Source organism: Cynocephalus volans, chromosome 16 (assembly GCF_027409185.1).
Source record: "Cynocephalus volans isolate mCynVol1 chromosome 16, mCynVol1.pri, whole genome shotgun sequence".
Classification (NCBI taxonomy): domain Eukaryota; kingdom Metazoa; phylum Chordata; class Mammalia; order Dermoptera; family Cynocephalidae; genus Cynocephalus; species Cynocephalus volans.
Genome location: NC_084475.1, coordinates 16,685,202 through 16,705,639, shown reverse-complemented (window position 1 = coordinate 16,705,639; position 20,438 = coordinate 16,685,202). Strand labels below are relative to the sequence as shown.

The 20,438-nt window shown below is 40.7% G+C and overlaps 1 protein-coding gene across 2 annotated transcripts in view; it reads left to right on the top strand.

The window, feature by feature from the left end:
- RNF157 (ring finger protein 157) overlaps window positions 1-20,438 on the top strand; it is a 77,700-nt gene that overhangs the window by 39,802 nt on the left and 17,460 nt on the right. For both annotated transcript variants that reach the window (XM_063080679.1, XM_063080680.1), the window contains exons 3-11: window positions 10,571-10,659; window positions 14,932-15,078; window positions 15,521-15,638; window positions 16,086-16,152; window positions 16,435-16,478; window positions 16,864-16,911; window positions 18,645-18,716; window positions 19,273-19,432; window positions 19,598-19,710. In XM_063080679.1, coding sequence (XP_062936749.1) covers window positions 10,571-10,659; window positions 14,932-15,078; window positions 15,521-15,638; window positions 16,086-16,152; window positions 16,435-16,478; window positions 16,864-16,911; window positions 18,645-18,716; window positions 19,273-19,432; window positions 19,598-19,710 — 858 coding nt within the window. The remainder of the gene's footprint in view (window positions 1-10,570; window positions 10,660-14,931; window positions 15,079-15,520; window positions 15,639-16,085; window positions 16,153-16,434; window positions 16,479-16,863; window positions 16,912-18,644; window positions 18,717-19,272; window positions 19,433-19,597; window positions 19,711-20,438) is intronic.

Here is a 20,438-nt window from a genome sequence, read left to right as displayed (position 1 = left end):
CTTATTTGTGAGCTGGGTGGTGAGTCTCCTGACCAGATGAAATCAGGAAGCAAGGCTTCAAGAATGGGTTGCTTGTCTGCAAGGAGGGGTTCCTTGACCATTAGTCATTATTTACCAATTCTTTGGGGTTAAAAGATGACTGTGTCTGCTTTATTAAAAGCACTCTTTTTCCCCTTTTAACTCAATTTAAAATTAGCTGGTGTTAGACAGAATTCTTTTCGTTTTCAAGAAGGTTGTTTTTATTTTGGAAGCACAGTATGATTGGGTAGAGTGTTTTAGCCTGCTGGGAAGGGAGATTACTATCTATGGGGGCCTGGAAGTCGAGCAGGTTTTGTTCATTCATTATCTGAGCAGTTCACATAGCCATCTCGATGCATGTGATGTCAGAGTGGTACTGAGCATGTTGCCTGGTCTCAGTACTCCCAAACAATGGGTCAAGACCCACACTATGAGAAGAGAGAGGAAATGGGTCTATGATGGTTATTGATCTCTGTAATTTTATGATGTGTGCTTTACTGAAGGAGATTTTTCACCCTCTTCTTATCACCTGTTAGGGTGAGCAAAGAGACTTGTTTAATTGGGCAAGTTGCTTAATTTAATTACTTAATTAAATATTTTGGAAAAGGTCAACATGAGGTATAATGTCATATGGCCATGACATTGGTCCTGTGGGCTTCCTGCCAGGAGACCTGGCGGAGGAGTTAAAACTATAAATAGACTACCTTCCTGGACTGATTTCTTTGGTAGTCATATCTGAATATAAAGCATTTTTGTGTTCAAGATCATGTTATAACACCCTCTTGGTGTCTCCCTTATGGCTTTGATTTGAGTGAAAAGAATTGTCTTGCATCTTTTCAGCTTTGTGATTACCAGTCTTTCCAAACTGGTGATTGACTCAGCATGAGGACTGGATGGAAATAAGTGAAAAGACTTTTACTGCAGTTAATATAGATCATTGTCGATCTGGTCTACAGAAGGCACAATACAGTCTTATCTCAGGGCTGCAGCCAGTTAAATACACAAATTTGTAATCACTTTGCAACATTCAAGCAGAGACCAAACTGTTCTCTCCTGACACTGATGTAAGAAAATGTTCTAAAGCATCATCAGTCTAAAAATATCCACTGGTAAGCCCTTGGACAGACTACATATCTGAGAAGAGGGGATGGACAGAAAGCTGAGAAAATAACATCAAATAAAAATGAATGCGAATTTAAATATTAAAGCCCTAAAATCAATAAAAGAAAGGTTTATGTGGTACCATGAATGAGTTATTGATATAACCCCAGATGTGAGTTTCCATAGTAACTACTATTTGATTCTTTGGCACAAATATTATACGTCTGCCTGATACATAAAATGAGTACTTTTCTATTTTAATTATAAGTAGTCTGAAATGATTTCCTTTATCTTTGGAAGCAGATTTTTGGCATTTTTTTTAAACCTATGTAAAAAATAAATATTAATTATATAAATAAATGAATGGCAGAGAAGGAATAGCTCCTCCTCAGAGTAGAATTTCAGTAAATAAATATAGCAGGAATAATGGAAATAGAAAATTACCAGTAGGCACACACCCCAATAATTATTGTTACAGGCAAAAATCACAATAGATGCTAAATTTAGCTGGCAAAAGTATGATGATAAACAGGATATTTTCATGGTCTCAAAGTTTCTCCTCACAAGATACTTATTACTTATTAAAGACAAAATATTAAGTATTCAGTGGAAAAATCTGGCATTCACCATCTTAACCAAGTGATCAAAGCTGACAAGATCCATAATAAGTCATGTCAACATCATTTACCGCTCCTGGTATCGTACAATGAAGAGAGCATCTCTTCTATGGTATTCTTGCCAGACATGCATAAGCACAGGCTAATCATGTGAAAACATCAGGCAAACCCAGACTGAGAGACATTCTACAAAACACCTAGCCATTCACAGTCTCAAGGTTATTTTAAAAAGACAAAAACTTGAGGAACTGTCACTGATTGGAGGAAACTATAAAGAGACATGGCAACTAAATGTATTGTGGGAATTTATTAAGCAGAAAGATCAGAAAGTGGTCAGAAAAGACCACCTCAGAAAGGTAAAGAAGGAGCTTTTAATATCTTAGATTGCTTTCACAAGTGTAACAAGTCTGCGGTCAACTTTGCAATGCATCAGGGAAAAAAAGTATTGATAAATGGATAGAGCGATAGATAATGTGATAAAAACCAAAACAAATATGACTATTAGTAAATTGTTAATGGTAAAGTCTAGGTGGTGTTCTGGTAATCACTATAAAATTCTTTCAACTTTTCTGTGTATTGGAAATTTTTGATTATATAAAGTTGGGAAAAAATATAAGGTGAGATCCTGTAATGAATCCTAGGCCAGAAAAATGACATTAGTGGGAAAAGCTGGCGAAATTTGTATAAGGTCTATAGATTAGTTAATAAGTGAAATGTTCTGTATCAGTATTAATTTCCTGGTTTCAATAATTGTTTTATGTTTACATCAGATATTAACATTAGGAGTAGCTGTGATAAAGGTAACAAAAAGTTTTAACAAATAATGGTCAAAGGTTCAGATCCCCATACAGTCAGCCCCCCCACAAATAAGAAATTATAAAGTTGAGCTCATAGGAAAGATGCGTCATTAGTGAAAAAAAGTGAAGTGTAAAATGATATGTACAGCATGATCCCATTTTTGCAAAAATATTAAAAAGTTAAATTTAAAAATGCATATGTATGTTATGATGTGCTTAGGATAGGGTTATGGACAACTTTTACTTTCTACATTCTCTATTGGATTTTTTCATAGTAGGCATGTATTACTTTAGGAGAGAAAACATTTTTTAATATAAAAAAGAACTTTATATAAGTTTATTTTGGTATATAATGAAATATTATTAAATGCAGAATAATAGCATTATTTCTTTCAGTGTGGTCTCTGGCCCACCTGTATCAGAATCAGTTGGGATGTTTATTAAGATACAGATTTCTAGTCCCCACTCCAAACCAGCTGAATCAGAATTCTAGCAGCAAGGCCCTGGGATCTGCAGTTCTTAAAAGCACTCTCATGTGATTCTCAGCCCCTCTCAAGTTTGAGAATCACTGAGTTAGAAATTAGCTGGGAGCTGGCTGGTTAGCTCAGCTGATTAGAGCACAGCCTTGTCACACCAAAATCAAGGGTTTGGATCCCCATACTGGCCAGCCAAACAACAACAAAAAAAAGAAGTTAGCAGGGTAAGCAGAGAACAGAAAATGAGATACAAACTCTATTACTGCCTTTCTGTGTGATCATAAACAAATTTTACTTACTCTCGTACTGCCTCATCTTGAGACCTCTCACTATTTCTAGGGTTTCCCAAATTGTTAAATATTTTTAATAATGCTGACCTATCTCCCAAGGAAGTACTGGGTAGGTGTACTAAAAAATTATTTGATGGTTTGTTTTAACTGAAGAAAAGCCAGAACACTATGATTAATATCAAATAGTCAGAAAAAGAAAACACACACAGACACATGCGCACTAAACAACAGAACTATACAATGTCAATACTTTATTTATTTGAGAATAAACAGGGATAATATCAATTTCCACTTATTTATGCTGTATGCGTATGATTCAGGCCTGAATCTCATGACAAATAGTAACAAATTATGTATTTTTTGAAAGCTTTTTATGAAACTTAATTATTTATTTTTATGAATGGATTATAGTCTTTTTTTATAGACTGCTGGGAATTGCCCAATACTTTACAAACAGAGTAAGTTCTATTATCTCACATGAACTGTGACTATATTTTCTACAACAAGAATGGGAGTGCAACCATAAGGGTAGTTTAACAATATATTTGAAATCAGAATGTTAAAAAAAAAAATCCAGGACATGGTTGGTGTATACTCTGTGTATGTGTGTGTGCGCGCACACGCAGGCACACATACACTCTTCCGTTCATGTGAGGGTCTAAACTGGCAGTTTCATCCTTGGTCACCAGGTGGCACTTTGCCGATGTGAGGTAAAAGGAAACTGATGAGCACCAGAATAAAAGGCCAAAGGGGAACTTGCCCAGCAAACACACAGAGCCTTCACTGGCAAAGCTCTGGGGCCCTTTGAAAGAGTTCTTCTGTCTGAGCCAGAACTATGCTCCCATCCTGGGCTTGAGGTATTTGGGATTCTCAGATTTAGGCTTATTTCAGTGCAGAAACAAGCAGGCCAATCCCGGGAGGGTGCTGTACCCAAGCGTTCAGTGCACCAGATGCAAGCCATATCACGGTTCTGGGCCACTTTACAGATGGAATTAAGAAAGGTTTGGTTGGTTCCTCACTGTATCCCAGGACTAGTTTAGTGTTCAGGACATAGTGAGAGTGCTGAATGAATGGGTAAATGTCCTTGTTCTTTGAAAATAATTTAGGGCCAGCCTGTGGCTCACTCGGGAGAGTGCGGTGCTGATAACACCAAGGCCCCGGGTTCGGATCCCATACACGGATGGCTGGTTCGCTCACTGGCTGAGCGTGGTGCTGACAACACCAAGTCAAGGGTTAAGATCCCCTTACTGGTCATCTTTTTAAAAAAAAAAAAAAAGAATTTAAAGGACAGATCACTGCTTTAGAAATGTCTGTCGGTAACACATCCTTGAGCATCTTGGGCACAAGGTGAACAGTGACTGACATCTGCTGTTGCTCTTGCGGCCGCTGGCAGTATTCTAACATTGCCTGCCATAAACGTACTTTTGTATCTTCTGCAGGTGCTGTTAGATCTTACAAACAAAAGGATTTTGTCATGTTGTACTCCAAGAAAGCTCTTCTCTGAGAAGTCTTGAAATGCTCCTGTTAAAATTTAAAAAGTGTGGCATTAGGTGTTATTTTGTATGTACTGCTAAGGATGTAATCCAGAGAGATTTGACTAGCCTCCAGAATCTGAACACAGTTTCGTGCTGTTTGCAGTGATCATATAACCTTCAGACTCCTTACCCTCTACTCAGGTACTTGGAACACTCTTTGGATCAGAACAGACTGTAGGCTTGCCCTACAGTAGCAGCTCGCCCTGCAGTTGTAACAGAGAGTGTATGACTTTTGGAGTCAGACATACCTGGGTTCAAATTGTGGTTCTGCTACATGTTAGCCCTGGGATGGTGGATAATTACATGAATCTTTTGAGTCTCAGTTTTTTATTTGCAAAATAGCGATGTTAATACTGACATTCTTCATCTCCTCAGTCAGCTACCATTTTTTTTCCCCCAGCAGCTGGCTGGTACAAGGATCCAAATGCTTGACCTTGGTGTTAAAACATGTGACCATATTTTTTAGTTACACCTGCATGTCAGACTGTCCTCCAGGAGCTTACAGTCTTATGGGAGTGGCGGACACATCTGTTCATGTTGATAATATGAAATAGTATATCTAAACTGGAGCTGGATGATGGTGATGGTTGCACAACAATGTGAACGTGAATGTATTTAATGCCACTGAACTGTATGCATGAGCATGGTTGGTAAATTTTATGTTATGTGTGTTTTACCACAATTAAAAAAATTAAAATGGAAAAAAAAATATATTTAAAGAACCTAGCATGATGCCTGGCACATAGTAGATACTCAATTAAACATTCCCCATGTTCTCTCTTTTCATGGTATGACAGGCTGTAATTGCAAGTTACCCAAATTTCACCCCACAAAGAGGCTTTCTTTTGGCAAAATTTTCTGATTAGATAAGTAGATTGCGGGGATCCAAGCCTTACTTCTTTGTCATAAAGGTGTTCACGAATAAGGTTTGGTCTATAAATTCCTGAGCAGCCAGATTTTATTCTTTGTCCATTAGTTTTGATCTGAAGCCTGTTTTCATTATTAAAAGAGAAATAGAATTCTAGAAGCTGCATTTAGGTATCCTTCGTAAGGCTGTTAAGAGTTTATTTACTCCAGAATGACACTTGAGAAACAGGAAGGCATTTCATAAGGCCAGATGGAGCTTGATGCAAGAAGTCAGAAGGCTTGTCAGCCTGCCTCCCTCCCTCTGTGAATGCAGTGTGTGCTGTGCAAGATGGAAATGGCTACTTCTTCCCGTTTTCTGGCCTTGTTGTGCCAGATGCTTCCATCAGAGAGAAAAGACTTTATCACTATTTGCACCCTAACCTAGTGGACCTAGGGCTGAAAAAATTACACTTTCATGACCCTAAGAAAGAAACTGAATGTGAACTGTGAAAATGATTACTAATGCTGAGTTCAGTCCTGGTGCAGTGATCACTTCAGCAAAGCGCTTGGACCTGAACCTGTCCTGAGTTTTGTCTTCCTCAGTGCCAAGAAGACATTAGTTTGCTTTCATGTCACTTTTATCTGTTTGTGTTTTCAGATCTTTTAACAACCAGCATTTTAATATTTGGAAACCTCATCTCCAGATTAAGAAGCCACATCCAGAAGCATCTTAGGGAGAAATGGAGGTAGAATGTGTCCAAACCTCAACTCTGCTCCCTAAGATTTGGGGGACTTTGGGGAAGTTGTTGAACCTCTTTACTATCTCAGTTTCCTTTGCAAAAATGAAAACAACGATATCTATCTCACAGGATTGAGATAAAATTAAATTAATTAGAAAAATTAAATAAGATAGGGTATGTAAAGGGCTTAGTATAGTTCCTGGTACATAGTAAGCACTCAATAAATGGTAATTTTAAAAAGGAAGATCACTGAGAAGCTTAGAGAGTAATGGTGGGCTAAATTGGTTTAGAGAGGAAGGGGAGACAGCTCTAAGCAGAAAAATATTTTCTTCTTTTAAAAAAAATTTTTATTGAATCATAATTGATTATACATATTTTGGGGGTTTAATGTTTACATATGTCGATCAAATCAATATTACTTGTATATATATTGTTACAGACCATACTTATTCTTTATGCCCCTTGTCCAGTCTCTCCCTATTCCCCTCTCCCTCCCCCCCCACCACTGATAACCCTAGATTTCTTCTCTCCCTCTGAAAGAGTAATGGTTACTCTGTGGATTTGTTGCCTAGATGATCTGTCCAATGCTGAGAGGTGTAATCGGGTCCCCCAATATTATCGTAGAGCAGATGCTTCTTCTGTCACTCTGGAATGAACTTTGTGGAGAGAGACATCCTCTTCTTTTCTTTGGTCTCTGCTGGTGACTCTCCTGGTGTCAATACACTCCAGTGGCTGGTGGACCATCTGCATGGTGGTTGTGACATCTAGCTGCTTTCACGGCAGCCATGGTTACTGTGGTGGCTGTGGTGGGCCACCCACATGGAGGTGATGTTTTTGGCATGCTCCTTAGCGCTGGTGATGTGCCTGGTTGTGGGGGGGTCCAGTCCCCGGCTCAATGCCTCAGGCCCCCAGGCAGGCCCCAAGGTGCTGGTGGTGTGCCTGGTTGTGGGAGGGGGTGTCTGTTCCCTGGCTTCATGCCTCAGGCCCTCCTGTCAGGCCCCAAGGCACTGGCAGTGTACCTGGTTGGGGGGGGGTCTGGTCCCTGGCTCCATGCCTCAGGTCCCTGGGAGGGCCCCGAGGCTCTGGTACTGTGCCTGGTTGTAGGTGGAGAATTCAGTCCCCAGATCCATGCCTTGGGTCTCTGGGGGGTGCCCTGAAGCACTGGTGATGTGCCTGGTTGTGGGGGGTGGGGGGGCAGGTCTGGTCCCCAGCTAGAAAAATATTTTCTTCAATTTGCTTCTGATTCTACTGTCTTCTCTGTCATCTCTGAATGTACAGATTCCATTTATCCTTCAAGTTCCTAGATCAGATACCACCTCCTCCAGGAAGCCTTCCAGATTACCTCAGCCAGAAGTGATCACTTCCTTTATTTTTTGCCCCTTTTTGGTGGCGTTTCTCTTTCTCTAATATTACCATTATTTATGTAGCTATGTTATTTGCCTTATAATTCAGCTTCCTGAAAGAGCAGGACCTTATCTTTTCCACTTTAAATCTCTCTTTACACCTAGCACTGAAATTTGCATGTAAACTCTGATTGCGTGAAAGAATATCCACTGAAGGGCCGACCCGTGGCTCACTTGGGAGAGTGTGGTGCTGATAACACCAAAGCCACAGGTTTGGATCCCTATATAGGGATGGCTGATTTGCTCACTTGGGAGAGCCTGGTGCTGGCAACACCAAGTCAAGGGTTAAGATCCCCTTACCAGTCATCTTTAAAAAAAAAAAAAAAAAAAAAAGAATAGCCAAGAAACTTTGATAGGTAGGATCCCGCAAACAAGATTTTCTCTCAGACAGATTTTCAATTGTTTTCTTTTGTGTGTGTTGTGGGTGGAGGGGAGACCTGAAGTGTAGGTGTGGATTTATTAACAGTTGATCCCATAAATACTTTTTCTTGAGAGATGAAGAACTTATGCTTCATTGCCGTAGTTGTCCTCAAATGTAATAGTCAAAATGGAGAATGGAGGGTGCTAGGTGGTTTTTTTTTTTTTTCTTTCCTTTTGTTTTTCTTTTTTGGGGAGGTACAGAGGAGAAAGTGTAATCCCCCCCCTTTTTATAAACTCAGGTTGGAGTTATGGATAACTCCCAAGTACCTGTACAAATGAAAATGATTAACTTCGCTACCCCAGAAAAAAATTTTAATCCCAAAGTCATTTATTTTGGCTTTAGAATAGACTAGCATTTGTGTCGGATTTTCCTGCCTGATTACTTTTTGCTTAAGCTTATTTTAAAATTGTTTTAAATTCCTTTACTGTGACAGCCCAGGAAAGTGGGGGGAGGAGAAATGGGCCACAGATGGGATCTGAGCTAGAATTTCAGTTTTCTCATATCAAAGCCTCCTGAAGCACTGCTCATAGGAGAACAAAGTTAGAGGCAGCTTTGTGGAGAATAATTTGGCAAAATATTTTTTAAAGTCTTAAAAATATGCTTACTCTTTGATCCACTAATTCCATTTCTAGGAATTTGTCCTAAGGAAATAATCAAACAAGCATGCAGAAATGTAGGAACAAGGATATTCACCACAGCATTTATATCAGCCAAAAAAAGTAAAGCCAACTTAAACCATTAAATAATAAGGAATTGTTTAAATAAAGTATGCTGTAATTTTTACGTTGTCAAAACTATATACTTTTTAAATGTTTACCACATCTTTCAAAGTGAGAGTCTGTAAAATAGTATGTACATATATGACCCAAATGACATGATTTAAAAACAAACAAAAAATAGTATGTACAGTTTAAAACAGTACATAGGTAGATAGATAGAAAGACATTCTGCAGCGTTAGCTTTGGTATTGCTTAATTGGTGAAATTATGGTGAATTATTGGTGAAATTATGGCTGACTTTGTATTTTGTGTTTTTCAAGTTTTCTGTTTGAACATGTATTGCTTTGTAATTATAAAAATTAACTATTATTTTTAAAAGAATATATGTTTAATGTATCAATGAAAAAGTAAAATATTGCTATTTGAGGGTACTTCAAAAAGTTCATGGAAAAATGGAATTAAAAGATAATACAAATCTCTCCACCAACTTTTTCAGGTACCCTCAGATAATGCCCACAAAGTGGATAATCTGAATGTGAGTAATTTAAATAAAATGTATTTTCTTAAGAGTCACATTCATACATGTGAATTATCAGCAATCATTCTGAATATATAAAGTCAGACATACCATAGTTAAAGTATGGTTCCTAAGTAAAATAACCACTTTTAGTAAAAGTCTGTGAAGGCACAAATTAGATTATAACATGGAGGTCCTGTTTTCCGATAGCAGCATTCTGGATGTAGACTCTTCTTGAGCTAGGAGAACCACGGTTCTGCAAAGCTACAAAGACCAGTAAGTTTTCTGCAAATTATATGTAAAAATTTCTTATTGCCCAAATAACATTATAAGAATACTTGGAACATTTAAAATCAGTCTTCTAAAAGCAATTTCCGGTGATATTTTTTTACTGTTTCCCCTTTCATTATCTCCTAATTATCATCAACTCAGAACTTCATATCCAAAGATCTAAATGGGGGAAGAATTAGAAAGTGTATGGTAAATGATGAAGACAACCATAAACCTTTGATGACCCCAAAGTAACTCTTGGCTCACATGTTAAAGAAGTCTGCTTTAGACGATAAGCTGCAGGGAAAATTTGTTCTTCTCTGTTTGCAAGCCTCAGCTCTGTACACATGATGAATTTCTGTTTTATTTGCAGTCCCTAAATTACTAGGATACTATGTGGCTTCACTGAAGGAAAGGGCTTGCAGGTCTAGCTCCCTGTCGTCTAAGGTCAGATGGAAAAGCCTTTAGTGATTAACTCAGCCACAATGTGTCCTTTGGTATTTGGAACTTCAGTAGGAGTTTTTGATTAGTTCTCCAAGTTTTGAATGCTGACCCAAAATAAGCTTCATATAATGGAAAATGCAGATAAATCTAGCTTGTTTGATGCCAAATCAAATCCCAGTTCTCCCACTAGCTGTGACCTTGAGCAAGTTAACTCAATATGTCAGAGTCTCAGTTTCCTCACTTGGTTAGGGAGTGACACCTTCCCACCTCACCTCACTAGGCTATTCTTTGTCAACCGTAAAGCCCTGTACCAGCGAGGGACAGTTATGGGTCTTACATAAACATACAGCCTTCTCCTACTTTGTTTCTGACACAGTTTCCTTATGCCGCCCCACCTCCCCAAGAACCCGTGAAGACTCTGAGAAGCCTGATCAACATCCGAAAGGACACACTGAGACTCGTCAAGTAAGTTCCCAGAGGCTCGGGCTAGGTCCCAGGTGGCCTCCTTCGTTCAGGGACAGCAGAGTCCTCAGAGGACTGGAGCAGTTTCTGCCAGACCCAGAGCCTGCCTCTCCAGGCCTCCAGGATGTCTGCTTAGTTGGGTCTCTGCACCTATGTTGTTCAGAACTCATACACTAATGTTTATTCATGAAGAACTTTCATTTGCCTGGAAGTGGTCATTATTATCCCTTTTTGTGGATTTAAAAAAAGAAGAAGAATTGAGAAAAAAGGGGAATTTTGCAGATACCCCAACAAGCCTATATAAAAATGGAATATTTGAACTTGGGATATAAAATCCTTTTTATTGCTTATGTGTGTGTATTTATTTATTTATTTTGCAACTGGCCAGTGTGGGGATCTGAACCCTTGGCCCTGGTGCTTGGTGTTATCAGCACCATGCTCTAACCAAGTGAGCTAACTGGCCAGCCCAATTGCTTATATTTACTTTTGTTTTCCTAATGTCATGTGCCTTTCCTCTAAGGAACTTGTAGTGCCCTGGGTTGGTTGTTTAATCCTCACCGTCAATATTATCATCAATATTTGCCTTTGTGCAATTCCTGAGGTTGTAATTTTTAATCTGATGCTGCCCCTGCAAATAGTATGTCTCCTAAGGCTCTGTGGTTCCTGGGGGAGACAAATTTGATTAGGGCAAACCAGAAGTCCTGAATTTTTCTAAATGAACAAAGATGCCTAATTAGCATTAGGAAGTTTCTTTCTGATTTTTGTTTAATATAATAACTTTCTCAATATATAATTCACATATCATACAATTCACTCATGTGAGTGTATGATTCAGTGTTGTTAGTGAATTCACAGAGTTGTGGCTCATTACCACTATCTAATTTTAAAACATTTTCATCATTCCAAAAAGAAACCATATACGCACTAGTGGTCACGCCCCATTGTCCCCAAACTCCTCCTTGCAGCCCTGAGTAACCATTAATTTATTTTATGTCCCTCTTAATTATTACTTTATTTGTCCTTGATGTTTCCTACTGCTTCCTTAGCAATGCTTCTCTCCATACCTGGGGTCAACTCTGGGAACGAGGGAGCCAAGGGGGCACTTGTCAGCTGCAGAACAGTCTCCCTGTGCAAGGTGTTCCTACAGAAACAGAGCAGACTGAGCCTAAGAGTCCTTGGGAGCCCGCCCGCTGTCAGCTCCTCTGTCCACTTGGTTTCTCTCTTTGCATATGGATGTTCACACATTTGACAGAGACGGGTTCAAGGGCCTGTGCCATTGTGAGGTCCTGGCCCCTTATGTGGTGGCCTGGCTGCAGATTGAGAGTAGAGTGAAGCAGCTGTGATGTGCTGGAAGAACCGGGCCTGGAAGCAAAAGATCAGTCTGCCTCTCAGCTCCGTGGATGCTTGCTCCAACAAGTCTCTGAGCTTTGGGTTTCCCATCTGATAATCAACCTTACCTTTCATGGTGGTTGTCAAAATTAAATAAGATAACAGAAAGGAAAAACAGATGGTGTTCAATAAATGTTAAGGTGAAGGGTGTTTTTTTGTGTGTATCTAAGATTATGGGAATATAGTATGTTCTGTTTCTCAGATTTCCAGGTAAACCTAGAGATTGAACATCTGCTTCTGCTTCCTCTCAAAACCCCACTAAATAATAATGAAAGTATTTTTTAAAGGCATAAATCCACAAAAATAAAAAAGAAAGGCATAAATCCATAAGAATTGGGAGAATGTGAAAGGAGCAACAGCAACAAAATCTTAGAAGCTAGAAACAGATGGTGAATGTTAAATGACTTAGTAGACCTAAGAAATCAGAATCCTGAACTAGCAGAAGGAAAAGCTGAGAACTTCCCAGTGTATACTGTGATATCCCCAAAAGGATCAGTAATTGGCAGTACCAGCTCCCTCTGGAAGTGAAGGTGGAAAGCTAAAATGGAGAGGATTGGTGGAAAGCCTGCCTAACAGGTAGTCAGGTCCTCTCCCTCGTACAACACAGCTAGAACTACCCTTCCCACATCCTGGCAAAATCTGGCATATGACTGACTAGGAAGGTTAAAACAATCTGTGGATGTGGGGGACACAGGCACAGCTAAGGGCCAGACTCAGTGCTAAAAACAAGGGGCTAAGTGAATTTAGACAGATCAGATGCTGAGCCCTCTAGCCTGCCTCCCCACTCTGCCCCAGAATGCCAGAAGCCAGGCCATTCATTGTCAGGAGAGAGGAAAACTGTTCTCTGGGAATTGGACCACTGGGTGGGAAAACGTAGGAGACTAGAATTGGAGGTTCCTTGAAAGACCCATATTAGACTACAGTGAAGCCCAGGGTCCCTGAGTCCTGTTATACACTGAATTCTAATCAGCAGTTTCAAATTTCTTAAATATGAGCAGACAACCAAAGATTCTTAGTTGTGTTAAGGAATGCCTATAATATGAAAAACAGTGGCAAAACCACAACTAATTGTTGTTTTTTCTAACTAAGAAAAAACAACTACTACTAATTGGAAACAAAAACTGCAAGAAGAAAACTTCATTAATAGCCACAGAAACATTAGAGAAGATACTGTCATTTTATTTTATGGATACAATGACACAAAGCATTTAGGAAACAAAAAAGCTCTCTTTCCATACCAGGCAGCATGGTATGGAAAAAAAAAAAAAAAAAATTCTTAGAAATTAACATAGCAGAAATGAAGCATTCAGTAGAATGGTAGGAAGAAAAGATGAAATATTCTAGAAAGTAGAGCAAAAAGATAGAGAGACAGAAAATAAAAGCAGAAAGATACAAATAAGAGAACACCAGTTTACAGGCCTAACATCCAACTAACAGTTCTGGAGAGAACAGAAAATATAGAAGGAAGGAAATCATTAGTGACATACATTATTTAAGAAAGCTTCTCAGAACCAGAGGGCACAGATTTCTAAATGGAAAGGAGCACCAAGTGCCCAGCACGATGAATGATAAAGAGGAGCTTTTGTAAGCTTTCAGAAGAAGAAGGATCAGCAATTGGAACGGCTTCAGACTTCTTGAGTGCAACACTGGGAGCTCAAAGATAAGGCAGTGAAGCTTTCAAATGTCTTTTAAAAAGTATTTATGATTAGAATTCTTTGCTCAGCCAAACGTTCAATGAAGTGCAAGTGTAGAATAAAAGCTCTCAAAAAGTTTATCCCCCAACACATCCTTTTTCAGGAAGCTAGTGGAAGAGTGCTCCACCAAAATGAAAGAGTAACCCAAGAAAGAGGAAGACATGAGCTTGCACAGGACAGAGGCAGAACGGAACCACCAGGATGATGGGGGCTAGGGTGGGATTCCAGGATGGCAGCTGGGTGCCAGGTACAGAGAGCTAGGGATCCAGAGGAAGCAGGTCAGAGGGCTCCAGAAGGGGCCTCCTCAGGAAGATTAAATGAGTGGACCACCCAGAGCATCTGTGTGTCTTGAGAGATTTAGACAGCTGGCAGAGACTTTGGGTCAGAATTTGTGATGAGAGCATAGAAAACTAAGCAACTGAAAAAAACAAGATGAGCACTAACTCTAAGAAAAAGGTACGCAGGAAAAGAAAAATAATCATAGACTACTCTGTGGCTAACCTGTGAATAATGTTTACATAATCACCATAATACAGACACTAAAGTACTGAACTAATAAAATTGTGATAGAACTACACTAAGGGATGGGAGAGTTCTTATGTGGGGCAGAGTGAGGAAAGAGAAAGAAATCCTCGTTTTCATAGTAGGAAATCAAAACAGATAATGCCTTAACCTGAAAAATCAAGTTAGCTCAGTTGATTAGGGAACAACCTTGTAACACCAGGGCCAAGGATTTGGATCCCCATACCAGCCAGATGCCAAAATAATAAATAAATAAAAGTAGTAACCCAAGCATGTTATTTAGAAACATGTGGGTAAATGCCAAAATGATCAGCTTTCAGCTGAAGAAGAGGAAAGAGAAGGAGTAAGACCTGCTGGTTTTTGTAACAAGCCTTGTGTAAACTTTTTAAACTATGCGATTAATAAGTTTAATTAAAATAAAAACTAAAATAAAAAAGTCTGACAAATGCCCAAGGATGTTAATTGTAGCACAGTGCAATATTGGAAATAACCTAAATGCCCAACAGTATTGGTAATGAAGAACTCTGCAAATCATTAACAATGAAGATGTAGACCTATGTTTATGATCATGGACAGAAGCCCACATGTATTGTTTAAAAAAAAAAAAAAGGTAAATTTTAAAATATTGTTATGCTGCCCCGCAAATGCTGAGTCTCTTGTGTTTTTCTAGATGTGCTGAGGAAGTGAAGAGCCCTGGGGAAGAGGCCGGCAAAGCAAAAGTCCACTACAATGTCGAGTTCACCTTTGACACAGATGCTCAGGTAGCCATCACCATCTATTATCAAGCCACCGAAGAGTTCCAGAATGGTATTGCCAGGTAAGAACAAGAGGCCAGGTAAGCCGCTTCCTTCCCGGACAGGTAGGGTTCATGTCTTATGCACTCACCTATGGAGGAAAACATGCTTTTCCTATAACCAGGTGAGATCTGGTTCCTGAATGTAGATTTAATTCTACAAAGCCCTCCTCTTTCACCTGTCCCTTCAAATTGTACCATCCTGGTACAGTGGCAGGTGGCAGCATAGCCCTTCAGTCCTTAAGATGCTGTTAAAAATCTATTAAGTGACCTTTCTGTGGCTGCATGGGTTGAAGAGATAAGTTTGATAACATTACCAAAGAAGAGCAAAGGGAATGGGTGGTAAAGGAGGCCTTTCTATGCTAGAGCCTGTTGGTAATTGAGAACAGGTATGAGGCAGAGGAATTTGTCAGATCCTTCTGGGCTAGGTACTAACTTTTGCTTTGCTTCCCACTTGTATCAACAGCTACATTCCGAAAGACAACAGCCTCCAGTCGGAGACTGTGCACTACAAGCGAGGGGTGTGTCAGCAGTTCTGCCTGCCCTCCCATACCGTGGATCCATCCGAATGGGCTGAAGAGGAGGTGAGCTGCCCCAGTGCGGCTTCCACACATAGCCCCGGGAGGACCTGGGAGCTTCTGGGGACCTGGGCCCACAGCAAATAGGCCGTCCAGGTTCCTGGAGGCCACACTCACTTTTCCACCTCGTGACCTCTTCCTGCCCTTAGAAGTTCTGCTTATTTCACAGCAAGGATTTATCTACCTTGTTGATTTTTCTATTCCATAGTAGGCCAAGGATATTTTGAGAAAGCCAGGCTCAAAGAAAAACACCTGCAGTTTAGAGGGCTTTGCGTCTGTGAGATTTTAAAAATGCAACTGGTGGCCTTTGGTTAAACAGACTTGGGTAGTTACAAGGTTGGTAAATGGGAGCAGAGCTGAGGTTAATGTTTCTTGACAGCGCCTCCCTTTCTGATGGCTTACTGTGCCATCTACATGTGTTAAGTCATCTTTTTCTCTTTTCATTCCCTTCAGCTTGGCTTTGATCTGGACCGAGAGGTTTACCCATTAGTGGTCCATGCTGCGGTGGATGAAGGAGATGGTAGGGTGATTTCTGTCTTCTTTTGCTATGCACGCCACCCTTTCGTGGCATAGTCCTGGTAGCAGCTGTGGCCCAAGAATGAGCTGTGGGTCTTAGTCGGGCAGTTCTGCCTCCTGTCACATGTGTGACCCCAAGCTCCTTAGGCTGATGTTAAGAGTGTTGGGTTATAAATGACACGCCCTTCTGGGAACAGCACATTTGGTTTGCAAGGAATCCAGGCAGGTGGTGGGCATCAAGGTGTGGTGTTGGCCTTCTTCATCCGTGTGCCTCCATTTCTTTCAGAGTATTTTGGCCATTGCCATGTACTGCTGGGTACTTTTGAGAAGGTAAGTAGCTTTATGGGTCCTCACTGTATGATGTTTAGCCCTTTCTTTCATGCATGGACATGTGGGAACCTGCCTGCTGGTGGCCTGAGTTCAGCAGAATGGGCCGGCTTGAGAGGCTATGGTGGTGTGAACAAGCAGCATGCTGGCCTGCGCTGGGGTCCAGCCCAGCTCTGCCACCAGCTTGCTGCATGACCTTCAGTTCCTTAGGCCTTGGTCTCATTTACTTAAAATGAAAGGGTCAGACTGTGAGACCCTTCGGTATTAGGATTCTGTACGTCCACCCTGTGAGTGTCTAAGAACATGTGTAATTGAGAGAAGTATCAAAAGGTATCTGGTGCTGTATTGTTCTCCCTTACTTGTCATAACTATCTTGTTTTCATTCCAGCACACAGATGGGACTTTCTGCGTCAAGCCGCTCAAACAGAAACAAGTCGTGAGTATTTGAGGGCCGGGACTTAGTGCCTGCCTTCCTTCCTTCCTTTCTCTGTCTCTCTCTTCTTTCTTTCTTTTTATTTTTTGCTAAACACTTTTCTTTCCACCCTCCCTTTCTTTTTTTAATCAAAGAAGAAAAGGAAAAAAAGGAACTGCTTTCCTGTGTTCGAAACTACTTGGGTGTCCTAAAAAGAATACTGATTTTTGGTGTCTTTGTTGTTCCAGAATTGTTGGTGTTGAGGTGGCCATTATCTAAGCAAAAGACTTGAGAAATGAAAGGACAGAATTTGTCTTCTGACATTGGGTTTAGGGAGAACTCCTTTGATTTAAAATGCCAGGGTTAGAAACATTTCAAGCAAAAGGATCAAGTCCTGGGGTCCAATTAAGGGTCACTTAGAGTTCTTGGCTTAATTCATCCCACTATTCTTTTTTTAAAACTCAAGGTTTGCTGGCATTCTCCCCCTTCCAGAATGATCAGCAGCTTATGCATATGTCTACTAGAAGTGCTAACCCCACCATGTGCCAGCCCTTTTCTTTCCACTCATGCAGACGTAGGAGGAGGTGTCGTGGAGGGTGAGGGGGAAGAGTGGTGCCAGTGGCATTGGCAAGGGAGGGTGGGTGGGAGGCAGGTCATCATGTGGAGGGAGAGGAGCAGTTGGGTGGGAGGCAGGCTTGGCCTTCGTTGAGATGCAAGCTAGGCCCCTATACAGATGGGTGACAGATATCAGAAACACTACATGATTCATTCTTTTGGGTTAATAAGGTCAATAGTAGTCAATAATACCTTAGTATGAATTATTTGATAATGTCCTTTCCAATGTAATTGCTAGTAAAACAAATTTTAAGAGAGGCAGAAGAGGAAACAAATCTGAGCTCAGGATACCACTTGGGCAGGCCAGGCCTTGGTGAGTTGCCTCATGGGGGAGGCCTAGTTCTCCAGGAGGCCTGGATAGGATGCAACAGACTCTCAAACTGGAAAGTAGGATATGAAATCAGAGGCAGGCTAGGTCTTAGGGAAGGGGATGTCTGGGAACGGAGGCGAGGCAGAAGAGAGAAGTGGGCTCTTAAACCGAAACAGGGAAGGGCCAGCTTAGGCACTGACATGGACCAGGCTAGTGGGAATGGGATTGGGTATTTGCAGTTGGGGTTTTAAAAAACAGGGCCAAAAGGGGTAATTTTGCTGCATGTTGGGGATGGGGTGGCATCACGTGGCAGGGGGTGTGGGGGGTGCACCACCGGCCTCTCCTTCAAGGTCTTGTTATGCCCCTTTGCATGTCCATTTTTCCCTCCCCCTCTTTTTCCTTGCCTATTTCTTTTTCTCTTTCTTTCTTTCTTTTTTCCATTACTTTCTCTTTTATAATGTCTGAACTTAAATTTTATCACATAGCTAATGCTTATATTTTGATATATACCCTTCCATCCTTTTTCTAGTCTGTTTCTTTTTTTCTTAACTGTCCATAATAGTGAGCTTCAGTATAAGAATTATTGTAGCATTTGTGAAATTTTATGTCCCCTGTTGGATTTAATGGTAGGTGAGTTAAACATTTAACTTTCCTTCCCCTCTCAAAGAGAAAACATAAGTAAATAAAAGCATCCTTTACTTGTCTAGGCCTTTGATTTTTTCCCTTGTGAATCAGTAGTCCTTGGTTACCGATGGTGGAGGGTGCGGGGAGTTCCCATTCTTGTCTCACAGTAGAGTCAGCCAGTCCTTGAACTTTTCTGTTTGCTGTTCAGGTAGATGGGGTCAGCTACCTCCTTCAGGAAATCTATGGAATTGAAAACAAGTGCAACACACAAGATTCTAAGGTAAGTTTTATCCAAAATTCTGAAGGTACTCTTCCCAGGAGGCAGAGTCAGAAATTCTCTGATAAAGCCGGGATCTAGGGATTTAGTGTGCCAAACTATGAAATCATTTAGGTCCTAGAAGGGCATTTTATTGTTCCTCACTTCAGATTATTATGCTGATATCACTTTGGAAATAGCAAAAGAGGCTGGCGTGGATTTGTCCTTCTGCTACAGAACTCTGTTCAGCTTGGTTTCCTGTCAGGGTTCTTTCATTGCTGTTTCCCCTTCATCTGTGTGGTCCCCTGAGTCCTTTGAGCTCAGACTGTCAGAGAAGACTAGACGTGAGCCTCATAGGATGAGCTGGAGTGCTTAGTCCCATCCTCTCCACTTTAGATAAACAGTTCTCAGAGCAATGAAATTAAGTATGCAAAAGTACTGGGTAAACTATAAAGTCCAACATCAGTGTAGGTTTTGTTCTTATTATTCATCTCAGCCCTTCAGCCAAGCTGTCTCGTAAGTAAAGTATGGGACATGAAGGGCAATGTGTCATTGGCTAAATTTCTGTCTCCCTGGCCAGGTGGCTGACGACGAAGTGAGTGATAACAGTGCTGAGTGTGTGGTATGTCTCTCAGATGTTCGGGACACCTTGATTCTGCCCTGTCGCCACCTCTGCCTCTGTAACACCTGTGCAGACACCCTGCGCTACCAGGCCAATAACTGCCCCATCTGCCGACTGCGTAAGCCCCAGAGAGGCAGGGGGAGTGGCAGGTGGGAGTGAGGACAAGAAGGACATTTTTTGGCAAAGTGATGAATGCTGGGAGGGATTGTGGTATCTGTCTGGGCTCTTGTTCATCCTTAATCCTGTATCAGGATGTCCTGTTTGTCTGTTTTCTTCTTCACAGCCTTCCGGGCACTGCTTCAGATCCGAGCCATGAGGAAAAAATTGGGCCCCTTGTCCCCAACCAGCTTTAACCCCATCATCTCATCCCAGACATCTGACTCTGAAGAGCATTCAGTAAGTTGGGCTCAGAAACACAGCCGCTCTGAATTAAATGCTCTATGGTGTCCTTGCTGGCTTTTTTTTTTTAACCACTCGTCCTTATTTACATGGCATTGCAGCAAGGACTTAAACCTTGGCACATTGAAGTACTTAGTAGGCCAGCTGTGATCGTGCTGTGTTAAACCAACCAATATTACAACGGAAAATTGAATACTGGTCATTAAAACTTCCCTTTGCTTCCTTGGGAACGTGGTTTCCAGTTAATGTTTACCATTCCTAGAGCCATCTGCTCACAGTTTCCCTGCAATGGGGTCTAGTTCTGGAACTCCCCCAAGTAGAAACAAGGGAATGATTGTTTTGGATTTGAATACAATTTGCTATCTTTATTTGAATCCTTGAAGAAGGTAACTTTTTCTTTATCCCATTTCATGGCTTCAGTGACTGGAAGCCTAGTAGACAAAATAATTGACCTTGGTTTCATAGATTAACCCACTGGTGAGAGATATTTATTATTCAGTGATGGTGTTAGGATAATTAGTTAGCTATTTAGGGAGGGAAAATCACTTTAGCATTTTACTTCTTACCAGATAACAAATAAATTTTAGATGGAGTAACGAGTTAACTATATTAAAAGCAAAGCAAACCAAACAAAACATTGATAACTTAGAATTTAAAAAACCTGGAATTAATTATAGATGATTATTTGGTTGACTTTGGTTGGGGGAGGACCATAAGCTTGAAAG